This window comes from Eurypyga helias, unplaced genomic scaffold (genome assembly GCF_000690775.1).
Source record: "Eurypyga helias isolate BGI_N326 unplaced genomic scaffold, ASM69077v1 scaffold18155, whole genome shotgun sequence".
Classification (NCBI taxonomy): domain Eukaryota; kingdom Metazoa; phylum Chordata; class Aves; order Eurypygiformes; family Eurypygidae; genus Eurypyga; species Eurypyga helias.
In genome coordinates this window covers 23,323-38,425 of record NW_010252289.1, presented here as the reverse complement: position 1 = coordinate 38,425, position 15,103 = coordinate 23,323, and the positions used below count along the sequence as shown (strand labels likewise).

The following is a 15,103-nucleotide window of genomic DNA, read 5'->3' as shown; positions in this document are numbered from 1 at the left end:
CCGTTACCCCTTGTCCTGTCACTCCCTGCTCTTGGAAAAAGTCCCCCCCAGCTTCCTTGTAGGAACCCCCCTGAGGGTCTGATGGTTGTATTTAACCCTTCAGGTTGTTATTACTTGTTGTGCCGCGCCGTTCGAACATCTCATCCCCGAGGAGAGGGGAACAGAGCGCGCGGCTGCCCGCGTTGCATAAAGATCAAATTGTCCCTCTCTATTGTTGGCCGCTGGGACGACGGCAGCATCGCAAACATGCGTGTCCTCGGTGCCGTGGGAAATGTTCCCAGGGGAGGCTTAACACAGAGCGTGGAACATGATATGTCGAGCGGCGAGAGGACTGGAGGCCCTCCAGCCAAAATCGGCGCTCCGCCGGTGCACCCAGTACCTCTTTTCCAACGAACTCTCACTACTCTGCGAAGGGGTATTGGGTTTCTCTTGCATTTTGTGCTTTGCGAGGCGTATTTATTTTTTTTCTCCCCCCTTTGCCCGTTTTCCCCTCCCATCACAGCCCCCGGGGGAGCGATGAGCGAGTACACGCTGTCCAGAGGATGGGTGTGTTGGGAGTCTTTATTAGCAGACTTATTCCAGAGAATTAAACCCTAATTTCAGAAAAGGGCAGCAAGAGAGCGGCTGCAGCTCTGGGAGAAGCCGAGATGGCTTTGTGCGTTGTTCGCAAATGGCACAGGAAGTCCTGGTCCGAGACTGCCGGTCCTGATCGTTGGGGTATTACAACCAAAAGAATAACTGTGTTTCTTTACTATTTAAACCAAAAATTACGTAGCAGTTCACAAGAAAACCAGTCTCCTCTACCATGGCACTTGTGCCTCTGGTTGTTTTGTTTTCGGTTTTAGGGCTTTCAGATGTTCCTAATCATCTTCCCTTTCACCTTCTGACAACCCCACTGCAGAAATGTGCCTCTGCGACACCCGTCATTGTTTCTCCCTGAATTAATTGTTGTGTGTAATTGCGACCTGCCGCAGGACGCTGTCTTGCTCTATTAAAAAGAGAGATGCTAATGAAGAACATTGGGTACCATAGTACGGGAGAGCGAGGCTCGACTCGCTGGGACGTGTACTTGGCGTCCTGTTATTGCCAGCCGGGCCAGAAATGGTGTTTCTGTCTCTCGTCAGTCACTGGCTAATGATTGTAATTTTTACTTGCTGAGAAACTCTGGATATAATGGACTTCATTAACGGATACGTGAGATGCTACCAGGCCTGCATTAGGGGGAGAGAGGAAGAAAACAACCCCTGCGTGGAGGCAATTTTATTATTTATTTGTAGCAATAGGAGCGATCCAGAATTAGTGTCGGATTCAGTGGTGTGGCTAATGAGCTGGGCTGAGCTGGAATCTAAGCAAACCCATTAACGAGAGCAAACGGCAAAGATGATGCCCGGGTCTGAAAACCCTCACATCAAACACAAGATGCCGGGCGGTGCTGGGCTGGCTCCGCTGCTTTTTCTCCCTTCGCTGTGTGTTTGTGGGCTGATTGATGCATTTGCGTCTCGAGAGGCTTCTGCTTGCTGGTTGTCCCCAGCCTTTCTCCATCCCCTTCTCTCCTCACTCTTGTAGGTAGGGTGAGCCAGAGCTTCTGGTTTAATCTGTACGACAACAGACCCAAAGTATTTCCACTCCCATGGGCAACTTCAGCTTGAAGAACTGCCCGGCTGGAAACACGGCAGCATCCAGCCCCACTTTTTGGTTGCAGGCAGTGGCACGGCCGTGGGTCCAGCTGGCTGGGGACACAGTGACAGAGCTGGGCGCTCACACGGCCCCTGCTACCCGAACACATATCAGAACTGCAACTAAATACAGGTCATACGGGAGAGGAAAGAGGCACTTGAATTAGCTGCCATCTGCGGTATAGCTGTATACCGTCGCTTTGCAGTGAATCAGAGGCTGCCAGAAATGTCAGAGTCGTTAGGTGACCCCAATCTCCTTTTACCTGGAGCCAGTGGAGCTGCGTCTCCGTTCAGTAAGAGGATATTTCTTACATGGAATGCACTTACTGAAGGCTGTCCTTTTTTTATTCCAGCTAGAATAACTGCTCTTTAATCAGGCTGACCTTATTTGCAGCGGCGATAGCGGTTTCAGGTAGAGGTTTGGAATCGTTTGGAAGGCTTTGAAGAGCAGGAAAAATGCTTTGTGACGAAGATAGAAAGCTTTGTCCCCACATTTAAAACCAAACCCAAGGCGTTGAAACCTGCAGTGATTGCAGAGGGACTTGACCTTGGAACTGTGGATCCGCTGGGATCCAGACCCCGATTTGGAAAGAACGCGACGGAGCGCAGGTGCGAAAATAGAAGGGAAGTTTTAAAAAAAGAAGAGAGGCATTTGTCTTGTAACGTGGCATTTGTAGCGAGCGCTGGCTGACAGTGTGGTGCAGCGAAGAGCTTGTCTTTCTAAATCGATGCCAGTTCAAACACCGTCAGTGCTATTGTTGGATCGCTTTGTTTGAAAATGGGTCTTTTGGGTAGACGGCCTGTTTTGGAAAAGCGGCCCTGGGTATAACACTTCACGCTCCTTCCCCAGCTTTGCTTTTTTTAGTAGGGCATGAGTAACAGGAAAAAAAATAAGTAAATACAGGATGGGAGATGGGCAGAATAGTTTCACTCGCCTGAGAGACCAACACACACCTTTCTGCTTGGCTTGGGAAGGTGCCTGCTATGGACTGCCTGAGCGAAATCAGACCTGTTTCGCTGAGAGAAAATACTCTCAGCTTCAGAAAAAAGTATAAAATTAAGAGGTTTGAATTTTTGTGGATGGAAACTGAGGGCAGTGGGAAGCTGAGTGTGGGCCAAGTCATCTGGGCGTGGAAGAAGAGGAAAAAAGTCTGGCAAAACTGACCAAAATGCTTCCCCGACCTGTGCACGAGATGCTCATCTGCAGCTCTCGCCCACCCTCTGGGCTCCTGCAGACCCCCAGATACTTGTGCAGGGGCAGCCTCTGCTTTTCCCTAACCTTGGGATGTTGTTTTAGTGGGTCGTGTTGCTGGATTAGGAGCTGCGTGGGTCGCGGCTGCTCCCTGTTCCCCCACGCAGCCTGTGTCCGTCCCAGTGCTTGGCCATCCCCACCACGTCCCAGGCTGGGATTCCAGTCCTTCCCCATCCTGTGCTGCGTTCTGGAGAAATCGTTATTTTTCAAATACTTTTTTCCATGGGTTTTGTTGGCCGGGAGAGCCGGTTTGGGCCGTGCAGCCTGTTTCCCTGTGGCTGGAGCACATCACCCTTCCCCTTCACCCTCGTGGAGCTGCTCGGAAGGGCTCCCTGTGCCCACCCTCAAAATTCATTAACACACCTCATTCTGGATTACTCGAATTCACCTGCCTTCAGCTTCCAGCTCTTCGGACCTAAATCATGAGCTCCTTGCCTTGAGGAGAAACTGTGTTGGAAATTGCTAGCAAATACAGCCCATATTCCATGTCATTTTTGTTTTTATTGAAGAGGAGAGGATGTGGCTGGTGGAACATCGACAGGCCCAGGCTGCCTTGGCATACGTTAAGCAGGGGCTTGTTTTTATTGCAACCAGCTAATGAGATGGCACTTTGATAAATCACATAAACACTATTAGAGAAATGAAATTTATTATCTAGCTCTTTATCATGAGTGGATTCAAGGTAAAGACTCAGGTGGAGGTAATCTCAAGGGATGGCTTTGAGGTAAAGCGTACCTAGTCCTTACGAAACCCTTATCTGTTTACCTGCCGGCTTGTTTTGTTTCCCCAACTCAAGGCTGAGGTGACCTGTGCCATTTCAGTCCAGGTACTTTCACTGGGGATTGGTGCGGGTTATTTTTTAGGCTAAACTCGTGCATGGTGCAGGCGGACTGAGTTTCTTTACCAGTCGTCTTTCCACTCCTGAAGAAGTGGAGTCACGTTACTCTTCTCCCTGTGTTGAAGTGCTCAGACTGGACCCCGCTGACCCCCCTCAGCGTTCGTCGGGAGCGAGTGACTAGAAGAGGCACTCCAGCTCGCGTTTCCTCCTCTTACCCAGCTTGTTTGGGTGATGGGCGTTGTGGGCAGCCAGGGTTTGGCGTGCCGGCTCGTCTCAGCGCCGCAGCTCCACAACCAACCCCTTGGTTTTGGAGAGGAGCCCACCCTGCTCTCCGCCTGTGGATGTAGTTCCCTTCTTCTGACTTCTTTGCAGCCTTTTGTGGTTTCCAAGCCACTGGCTCCACTGCGAGAGCCTGCAAACGTGTGGTTTTCCCCTCTGTGAAACTCCCTGTCACCTGGGTGTACAGCCCCGTCGTTCCAGCTGGCTGTTCCACGCCGCAGTGTCCCAGTCTACGCACCGCCTTGTCTTTCCGAAACCCCACTGCAGTTTCTTTTGGATGGAATAAACAACAAACCCCCATCCAGAGCCCGTGAAAGGCAATGGAAAAGTCTTCCTTGAGTCAAATCAACGCCTTCCTTTCCAAACGGAAAGCCCTTGGCAGACACGGATGAGCTAAGCCATCCTGCTGGGCTGCGGCTTGCTGACAGCTGCTATTGCCATCGTACCAGTGAGGAAACGGGAAAAACTTAACTGGGGTAGCCTCCTCGGGAGACTTTTTGTGGTTGAGCCAGCCTGTCCCCGTCTCTTGGGGCACACCAGGTCTCTGATCACTAGGTTGGGGTGCCCAGAGCCTCCCCCCCGCCTCTCATGGGGGGTCCCTGCCCTGCTCCAGCTCCACGTGCGTGGGCTGTCACCCGTGTTCCCAGTGCCCGTTGCTCACCAGTCCCTCCCTGGGTGCATCTTCTCGTGGTGCGTTACCATTAAAAAGGCCTTTACAAGCTGCCTGGGCAGCGTCTCCGTCCTGCGTTGTCTTACAGCTCACTTGAAACCGTTAAGCCGGTGCCTGTCTCTTCTAATATCGCTTCAGTGTTTTAATTGCAGGAACTGGAAGCCGCCGCTCCGGTACGTAGTGCGGGAGCTTCACAGGGCTTTAATAACGTGCTAAAAAGCTTTCGGGCTCCGTTACTGTCTCCTGGCTTTCTGTAATTGAGTTCCTACGAGTTGAGAAGCCTTCAGAGAAATAACAGCCTCTGGATCCTGCTAGTCCCGAGCCGCTGCACCTCTCCCCAGGAAGCGTTTGCCCAGCCCCCAGAAGCAGCGCTGCCCCGGCTCCTGCTCCATGGGTGCGTGCCGGAGGGGCTGGAGCAATTAAACAGAGTGGAGGGGTGCTGGCAGGAGCTGGCAGCTCCCTTGGGAGGGACAGAAAGTGGTTTCACGGTCAGCCCTGAGCTCCTTCTGCCTCTGGAAAGTGTCGGGCCAGGGTCAGCGCAGCCTGCTTGCCCCAGACAGCTCTACAACGCCGTATCCATCCATGGTTTAGTGCTTGACCTGTAGCACCCGCTTCCAGCCAGCCCTGCAGCCGGTGCCCACCTCGGCTGCACCCTGCAGATGGGTCCTGCTGGGAAGGACAGGGCTGGGAGCAGGCAGGGCTGGGTGGGACGAGGCCTTGGGGAAGGCTGGGAGATGGGCAGAGGTGGGGGCGATGCTCCCACCCTGCCAAAGGGACAGCAAGTGATGGCACGTGGGATTAAGGATGCTGGATGATCAGCCGGCCCCGGTGGTAGAGCACAGCTGAGAACTGGTAGCTCATAGCATGTCAGAGATGGGGGATGCACAAGGGACTGGGCCACTAGAGGTTGGAAGAGGGAAGACATCCATTGTCTGCCTCATGTTGGGAGTCACAAGGGATGCACGTGTGCCGCCAGGCACCACCGCTGCACCACAGCGGATGCGAGGGAGTCACGGCAGCCCGGTGCATCACTGCCCCATCTGCCGAGCCCCGGCCACGGCTAAACCTTCAGGATTTAGGGCACCTTCCTGGGGCCACGCGCCCACCCGGGGCTGGCCCGGCGTTTACCGGCGGCGGGGGGAAGGCAGTTCTGCTGATGGGTGCTGCGTATCGCTGCTGCACGGGGAACGTGACTGCGGAGAGGTGACAGCTAATTGCTGCAGCGAGTCAAGGACTGTTTAAGCAGCTAATTAATTCCTCCTAATCAGCCCTTGATCTGTTAAAAACTGCATGGCATTATCTCCTCTGCTGCAACACCTTGATAATTCCTGTCTGAATGGCCTTCACGGAGAACATATTTAAATAAACTCAATAGAGATTTCAGACAGATAGCAACTATAATTACCAGCTTGTACAAATTAAACCGTGGTTTGTTCTGTTCTTTTTCTCCTGCCTTCGCTGCCCAGAGCTCCTGCTAATCATGTTCCTGCTGCCAGTGGCACGCCGATCCCTGGGGCCTTTTCTGCACATGCCTTCGGAAAGCCTGTGCCCAGTGCTGGGCCAGGCACTTGGCGGGCCGGAGTTTTGGATGAGACTGCACGTGGGCACGTGCCAGCCTCGGCTGGTGCCGTTCCTGTGCCGGGGGCTCGGTGCTGTGACCGGCAAGCTGCCCCAACTGCCTCCGCACACCGTGCATGATCCTCCCCAGGAACAGCCCTGCAGTTTCCCTTCCCATCTCTCCTGAGGTTTGCAGTCTGCTAGGAAAGCAGAATTTTTTCTCATCTAGGAGCGTCGAACACTCGGACATTTGCTTAGAGAGCCCAGGCTGGAGCTTTCAGCCTGGTTGTGATGTTCAACCAGCGCTGTCGGCACTTCCCTGCCGGCACGTGGGCCATAAACCGTCTGCGGTAGGAGGGATAAGGTCAGGGCACACTCATTTCCTCCACGGTCACTTGGGACAGCCAGAAAGGCTGGCTCCTCTGGCATTCGGCAAAGGTCAGCCAGCCCTGGTGCTGGATGTGCATTGACACCGCAGCCTGCTTTGGTTTGTGCTCTGCTTCCCTGCTCGCTCCTGGGAGCACAGTCGGAGTTTGGCTGCTCGGGGGTATCTTTTTCCTCCCTGTCTTTTAGACAGATGTAAATAGCTGCAAGCAGGGTCATTTTCCAGTATCCAAGCAGTGACAGAAAGGAAATCAGAAAGGAAAAATGGATTTTTCGTAAGAGGGGAGGAAGTCGGTGCCTCTGGTCGCCATACGTGAAATAAGGGTAACGTCAGGTTTTCTGCCTTTCCATTGGGATACGAGCTAGCCCGGGCATGGCTCCCACAACGGGAGATGCTCATGTGGAGCCACCTAAGTCCAGAGTCAGGGTTTCTCCTGCCCCAGCGCTTGCAGGGGGAGATGATCTTCAAGGTCCCTTCCAACCTAAACCACTCTATGTACTGTATGGAGTACAGGAGAGGCCAGGCTGGAGGAGAAAGGTAACAAATGTCCTCAGGTCAGTTTTGTCTACAGGATTTGGTTGAGTTAGGTCTGAGTCATCTGTGCATCCAGGGCTCATCCTGCTGAGCGTTCTTCCTCTGGACTTCTCGTGGAATTTCTGATGTGTGAGTCCCTTGGCAGGCTGTTTCCTAGACCCCACGTGATTGGGCAAAATCCTTCCTGCTAGCAAATACTGCAAGACAGGTAGGGTGAAGCATAATCTAGTCACTGCCATCTTTTCTCTAGCTCAGGCTTGGGCACTGAATATTTTTGATGCCAACAGTTTGGCCAGGGCAAGAGCCACAGAAGTGGGCAGAGCTTCTTCCTGGGTGAGCGATGGGTGCAGGATTTCCTGGGATGCAGGCACAGCCCCTCTGCCCTGCTCCCCACAGAACGGGGAAGCAGCCGCTCGCCTCAACCCTCCAGTGCCTCAGTTTCCCTTGGGTTGAAGGGAGCTGCTAATCCATCCCAGGCTCCCAGGCATGGTGCAAGGCTCAATTCATTAGTGCTCACGCCGTCTTCTTCACATACTATGGCGGTGGGGCGATGTGAGGACACAGGCCAGCTGATTAGCATCGAGATGCAAAATGTCCCTCAGACACGAGCCTTTGGGCTATCTGGTTTCGTTCCCTATCTCTGGGGCGAGCCACATATAGAAATGGAGTCATGCACAAAGTCTCTATTTCAGAGCTGGGGTTGAGCAAATTAAAATGTAGCGTGTTCAAAAGCCAGCTTCCCTGGATGGCAGACAAAAATAATCAATTTCCTTGAAACAAATACTAAATATTAATGAGAGGCGATGGTTTGCCATGCTCACGGAGCTGCAACAAGCGTTTCCCGTTGATCAGCTGCGGAGGCAGGTTCGTGAGATGCAATTGCTTTTCAAATGGTTATTTGTGGCCCTTGGAGGTGGCTCGGGAAGGTTTGCTTCCTGAAAAAAAAGAAAACTGGGAGCGTTTCCATTTTTGCATCAGGATGGGCACCGGGGACGCGTGCTGGTGCTTTCATTTTTGTTTACGTGCTTGCCTGAGCGGCTGGGGAGATGGCTTGGTTCGGTTACGTAGAAAATCGGGCCCCAAATTTACGTCGAAGAGGCGGCAATTCCCTGGGAACATCAGCCGGCTGAGCCTTACCCCGACAAGCGCCGAAACGACCTGCCGAAGGCAGAACATGGGACCCAAGAGCACTCCCCGGCTTTGCAGCCACATCCGCTCGTTGATTTATTTCAATAACGAGTATTGGGGGAAACATTCAAAAAATTACTTACAGCCCTCACCAAGTATCCTAAAGCGAAAGCGGAGGGCTGGGACCTTTGGGAAAGGAGTCTTGAGTTTTTCTATTGCTTTGACCCTTGGGTTACTCAGGAAACTTTGCATTAACTCCGTTTCCAAACTTGGAGTTTGGAAGAAAAATAAAAATACTCCCTTCCCTCCCTCACCAGGACACACAGCCACAGCGTGGGGCTCTCCCCCTCCGATGCTGTGCTCGCCCGTGGGTAGCACGGTGCTGGCTTTGGCTCGGAGAGCAAACGGCACTCCGGGAATGGCCACAGCCCTTCCCAGGAGGCTGCTGGTCTCAGCCGTGGAGGATGCTGACAGCATTTTGCATCCATCGGTCAGTAAATAACAGCACATCAGCTCATGATGTTATAAAAGCATCAAGCCAGCTGCGTAGCCGTGCGTCGACCGAGGGCTAATATTAGCTAGAAATGACTAAAATTAGAAAATTAGAACCAAGCCAGAACTAATTAGTTGTTCAAGGAATAGAACCAGAACCGGAACAAATTAATTGTTGCTGAAGTATCGCTGCGGGGCTTCCAGCCCCACGCAGGCTCCCGCTCCGCTTTGCTCGGGATGACTCCCATACGGGCTCGGGATGGAGCCTGGGGGTCCCCTCTGAGCTGTGCCAGCTAAATAAAACTTGGTGCCTGGGTCCCAGCCGGGGAGGTGACAGCAGCGTGATGCAGCACGAGCCGGGCTGTGCTGGGAGCAATCCCAATGCAGCCAAGCCAGCTTGCTGCTCCGAAGGGCTCAGAAACACGTCCCCACGCCCCGTAGCTGCCCAGATGTGCTTTTCTAAAGGCGAGGGCAATTACACAGCTGCCTCCATGGCTCCCAGGCAAGCTCTCTCCTCCGATCCCAGCGGTGATGCCTTTTCAGCCTCGGCTCTGCCGCCGGCTGAGCAGCTTTGTGAAGCTCTCTAAGCCAGCCAGGAGCTGCCATCCAGGCGAACACCGCCAGAATAATTTCCAGGGAATTAGGAAGTTGGTACAGATAACTGGCACGTGGCTGCATTTTTCCATCTGTGACTCAGTCACCTGTATGGTCACTTCTCTTTGCTTTTCAAAGGTGGTAACTCACCCTGCATTTCTTCCTCTCGCCGCGCTCCAACAGCAGCTCCCATTTTAGCAGCAGCATGACGCACAGTGTTTTAAATTCAATTTAGAATACAAACTATTTATACCAGCCAGAAAAAAGGCAGTGAAGCAGCTCTTTCTGTCATGAGTGGATTTGTAATTTCAGAGCAATCATTGCATAACTAATTGAATCAGCTCTCAGCGTGTGAAATCAGTACCCTGCTTATCAGAGGTTTATCATCGGTCTCCCCTCCTGAAGCCAGCAGCCCACCCACCCCCTCAACCAGCAGCACTTTGTGCTTCTGCATCAGCCTGAGGAGAAAGCAGGACCTGCAAAGCTGCCTTTCTCTGCTCAAACAGAGCTGACAAACGACCGAGTGCATTCAGAGCAGATGAATAACTGGGTTGCAGGTGCCTCCGGAAGCGGCCCAGGCTCTGTGCGAGGGAGTGAAGTGCATTTGAAGCTAATGAAATGCCGGCAGTGTCTGAGAAGCAAATTGGTGCCAAGATGTTCTGCTGACTCCCCCCTCCCGCCCCATCGCCCAGGTGTGCTCTGCTTGGCTTGAACTGAGGGTCTGATCCAAACCCCAGGCTTGGCGCTGGAAAACGGAGCCTAAAAGAGGCGATAAATACCACAGCAGCCTTCCAAGGGATACAGGAAAAGTGGAAAACAAGAGTAGCTGTAAGGGTTTTCATCAGCTTGGGAATGAGGGTCCTGGATTGGGTGACTTGGGTGGATCCAGTCCTGCAGATTTTGGGAGTAGCTCCAGCCACCTGCGTGCTGCAGCCTCCCAGGGTGGGAGGGTACTTCCTCAGCTGTGAGGTGTTTTGGGTGGGGGCCCATCTGGTTCTGCTGCTCTGCAGAGCTGAAAACTGCAGCCAGAGAGAAGCGTGCTGTGAAGGATGCTAATGCCTCCGGGGGGATGCTGACTGCGTAGCTGGCGTTGGGACAGCCGGGCTGGGTGAGGAGTGCGGATGAGCCCTTACTGGCTCCAGTTGCTGAGTGATAATGAAGGTGAGTTGGTTCAGCCTGTACAAGGGGAGCAGTTCTCTGGGCTAAGCTGGCAGGTCTTACCTGGGGGGGAAGCTTGGGGAACTGCTCACAAACTTTGCTGGAAGTGAGTGAGGAGGGGTTGTTCCTGCCAGGTGTGATCCCTACAGCTGGATGCAGGAGATGGTAGAACCTAAAAAATGAGAGCTGGGTGTCCCTGTGGCCCATTCTCTACTCAGGGTTCTGTTTTCTTTCCAGGAGAGCAATAGTAGGCCCTCTGGCAGGGGCCTGTTGGCTTTGGTGGCCACAGCAATGCTCTCAGCCTTGTCAGATGTATGTTGTCCAAGCCATGTGTTCCCAAAACTGATGTGTGGGTGGTTTTTTCCATGAGCCTGGTGAGCAGGGCACTGCAAGCACTAGCAGGGACTGGCATGGAGAAGGAGCTTTCATCCCCAGGCTTGGTTTAAGCCACGTCCCATCAGCAGCCCCCGCTTGCTTCTTACAAAGCCACACAGACGGCGTGCGTCCCTGCGCAGGGCCGAGGCCGTGGAGCTCGCTCCTGGGGCAGCGCGCACCCCCCCGCATACCCACTCTGTTTTCTGTTGTCTCCTCAGGTAGCCAGATGGGAGCACAAAACGCGAGCGCTCAGCCGAGCCTTCGGCTCTCCGCATGCTGCCTGCTACTGCCTGGGCGCTGTTATCCTGATGCTTAACTGTGTGCGGAGCCATTGGTAAGGAGCTAACCCTGTCGCTACGTATCCCTGCAAAGAAATGTCCCTGCAGGGCTGGGGGGATGAGGGATATTAGCTCTGCAGTGCTGGATCCAGCCCCAACCTATCTTATATGGTTGGAAGCCTCCAGCCAGCAGCAGGTTGATTCCAGGGTTTGTCGTACGGACGAGGGATGCGGCAGCGTGGCCAAAGCCATCGGTGTCTGCAGCGCTGAGTGCCGCCGGTTTCCTTGCTCCACTCTCTGGAGACGGTTTTCCCTGCCCTGTGAGCAGCCCGGGTGATGGGAGGGCTGTTTGCAGAGGATGGATCATATGTAACAGCAGAATTTTTTTTAATTTTCTCGTGAAAATCATAAACGAAATTAAACCTGTTTGGAAGAAGCCGCGGTTTCCTGTGTGGAAGAGCAGGATTATCTGTGCACTTAGCAAACAGTCTCTTTAAACTCTTATCTTCGATCTCTAAATACCACCTGTGCTAGCTAACAGTGCTGTATGACTGATGCGCCGTATACCATGGGAATAAGTCCTCTGACGTTCTGAGCGCAGCAGAGAGGTTTACTGCCGAAGATTTGCTCAATGCCAGCAATTTATCTGTGATCTGGTAGGCTTTATCTTCAACGCTGTTAGGAAAAGACAGACTCTCTTACTAAATTCCCAGATTCAGTTATGCCAGGGTCAGAACTAATGGGTTGTTTAGTACTTTGGATAATTTCCCAAGCGCAGAGAGCTCAGATTGGAATTTGTACGTGTATTTAAAAGCTTTGCCTTCCTGGAAGTGACACCGAGACCTGCCCTTGCCCTTCTGTGTTTGTCCCAGCTACTGCTTATTGCAGAAACTGTAAGAAAGCTCGTGAAGAATGGGACTGTAATTGAATGCAGGCAATGCAGAGGGCATGTGTGTCTTCTGCTGATGTCTTGGTGACACAGCAGGTTTGGATTTTGCTGGGCAATGTCTCCGCTGTCTCTTGCACAAATGGCACAGTCGCTTATCTGGGAAGTAATGCAAAGCCTTCTGCCTGCCTTTAATTAAAACCCCAGGTGATGGAGGGACAGCCTCCGCTCCCAGTGGTCCTGCTGGCTCCTGGGTCAGGGAGGCTCGCTGGGTCACAGCAAGGCACTGATGGGGAGCTGCTGGGAGAGCCAGAGACACCCTCATCTGTCCCAGCTCTGCATCTCGCTTTCCCCCTGCGGACCCCACAGTGCCCTACCAGGGCTGGCATCGCCAGCCATGCTGGCTCTGCACTGTCATGAGTTTGTGAGTGCTCTGGGGCTTGTTGGGGGTGGCTCTGCCTGCGTGGGCCGTGAGTCGGGCTCTGAAGGAAACATCAGGGTTAACCCAGGAGGCTGGAAAAGCCCCATTTGGACTTTGGTTTTGGAGAAGAGGCTCTAGAAGATGGGGCAGCTTACCCCCAGCAGAACTGCATGAGTTGCCAGTCCACTCCGATGGGCCAAGGTCATCTCAGATGATTGCAACGTGAAGTTTGATTTAACCAGGTGTTTCAACATGGTTGGGTTATTCCCTTTTCTTGGCACTGACGTTGACCCAAGCGCTGGTTCGCAGGCTTTGGAGGCTGTTCAAGCAAGGCAAGCCCTTAACTGTGGGAGGGACGGGAATGTTTCAGGGGTGTCATCAACGCTGGCTTTGCTCTATTCCCAGCTCAGTGAGCCCTCCAAGTTGCCTGGGGCTCATTGCTCAAGCCTGGTGAGGTTAGGATGTTTGGATTCATTCTGTCCCTTGCTTTTGCTTGGAGATATCGGGTCCAAACTGGGGTTTGGCTGGCCAGAGAGGAGAACACAGGCACTATCATCTCAGTGGCCAGTGATGCCGGGAGGGATGTGTCTCACCTGCTCTCACTATTTCACTTTTCCCTTTGTTTTATTTTCTCAGTCCCTTATACTCAGCACATTGATGGAAGCAGGTTTTCCCTTCCTCAGCCCCGCGGAGGCAATCCAGCTGGCAAAGTGCAAGCTGTGGCTGCGTGCGGTGGTCAGGGTTGCTTGCACAGAGCATGCTGGCTGCTGATAGCGAGCAAGAAGGCAGCCTCGGGGGGTCCCTCCACCCCCAGTGCTGTAATCCAGCCTTTAAAATGCCTCTCTTGGGTGCTCTGGGGGCTTTTTTATGTGTATGGGGGCTGCCAGGGAGCCACTAAGGAGCCCACGGGTTGTCTCTCTTTTTTTAAAACATGCTTCCTTATTGCAGCTGAATTTTTGAAAGGCTCCAAGTTGAGGGCAGAGCAGGCAGAAACTTTGGGAGTGAGTTGGCGTTGCGGCTGAAAGCACCGAGGAGCGGGGCTGTGTGATGCTTCACCACCCGCCCCACGCAGGGGTCTCTGCCATGGTCCTGTCCCCAGTTCAGTGCCGTGATGCTCCTAAGGGATAGCTTGGGTGTAAGAGGAATGCCTTGAGCTCAATTAAGCAATTAGGTGCTTCCCAGCTCTGAGCTTCGTTATCAGCCTTGTATTGGCTTCTGAGAAGCAACCCAGAATGACCTGTGACCAGATGGGACATGCTTAGTCAACTACACAAGACGAACATCCTTAATTGCTTTGGTGCAGTGATTATTTTCATTACAGCCATGTTCTTTCTGCAAGAAGCAGAGAACTTCCATCACCGAGGCTCTTATCTGTGAAAACAATTCCTGAACTTCTGAACTATCCACCCTGTCTGCGCTACCCTGGCTGTTTAGGGCTGTTATCTGCGTGACATGGGACATGACAACCTTCCCTGTCCCCCAGCCTTGCATCCAGTGTCACTCTCTCCTGTCTTACCGCGTTGTTGGCATCTTTGCATGTTGACATGTCTGCATCAGCTCTGCAATGAGCCGCTGTCGCTGCCTTTTGCACACCCCGGCAAACTCCCCGTGTTGGGACAGGCGTGTGCAGGTGGTTTGAGACGCAAGGAGCTCATGAACTTCCCACCTGAAGGGTCTCCGGGTGTTTGCCTGAGCCGTAAAGGGGGGTTTTGCACATGCAAGGGTCCTGGGGTGCCCGGAGCCGTGATGCCTCCGTGGCAGTGAGCTGCGCAGAGGCTGAGCTCGGTGGGTACCACACAGCCAGCCGATGTGAAATCTTCATTGATGCCACCCGCCGGGTTTTGCCTCCTGCGTGGACGGGCTTCTCACTCGGAGCTGACGCTTCCAAGAAAATGAATCCACCCTGGAGCGGGATTTTGCGCAGGGAAGGGGTTGTTTGTCACTGCCCGGTAGTGCCGCTTGCCTTTACGCTCGATGCTATTTAATTTGTGAGCTAGTACCGCGAACGGTATCGAACCGAGAACCACGTGACCTTTTGTGCAGAAGTGACCAAGTTTGATGATGGGAATTGAGTGTGGCCCGATGGAGCCGATGTCCCCTCCGAGTCACGCTGGTGGCTCTCCGGGGGGAAAGCCCCAGGCAGCCCATCCTGCCCTCGCTGGCATGGATGCCAGGCATCCAGGTGAGGGAGGGGGATGGATGGATGCTGGGCATCCGGATGAGGAAGCTGGGCAGCTGAAATGAGAGGGAGGGGGAAGCTGCCACAGTCCCCAACTGACCTAAATAACACTCACACTGGCAGAAAAGCCAAGTCATTATTGGCAGAAGAAGCTGTGAAGATGATGACCGGGATAGCAATTACCGGTGGGATCGGCAGGATGATTTTAGTGTTGTTTGGGTTGTTTTTTTTCAAAGGGACAAGATCTTTTGTTGTGGGGTGTACTGCTGGGCATCACTGGATGGTGTTACCCCCGTTGCCTCCTTTTGCCAATAGGAACAAAACCTCGGGCATGGGGGATGGACTGGCATCCCGCATGGTGAGCTGGCACCTTGCAGCGGTGCAAAACCCCGCGACGAGCA

General features: G+C 53.3%; 1 protein-coding gene across 1 annotated transcript in view; it reads left to right on the top strand.

The window, feature by feature from the left end:
* The window catches only part of PEMT (phosphatidylethanolamine N-methyltransferase), a 37,685-nt gene that overhangs the window by 9,001 nt on the left and 13,581 nt on the right, over positions 1-15,103 (top strand). The window contains exon 2 of the mRNA XM_010152326.1: positions 11,157-11,272. Within this exon, the coding sequence (XP_010150628.1) occupies positions 11,157-11,272 (116 nt within the window). The remainder of the gene's footprint in view (positions 1-11,156; positions 11,273-15,103) is intronic.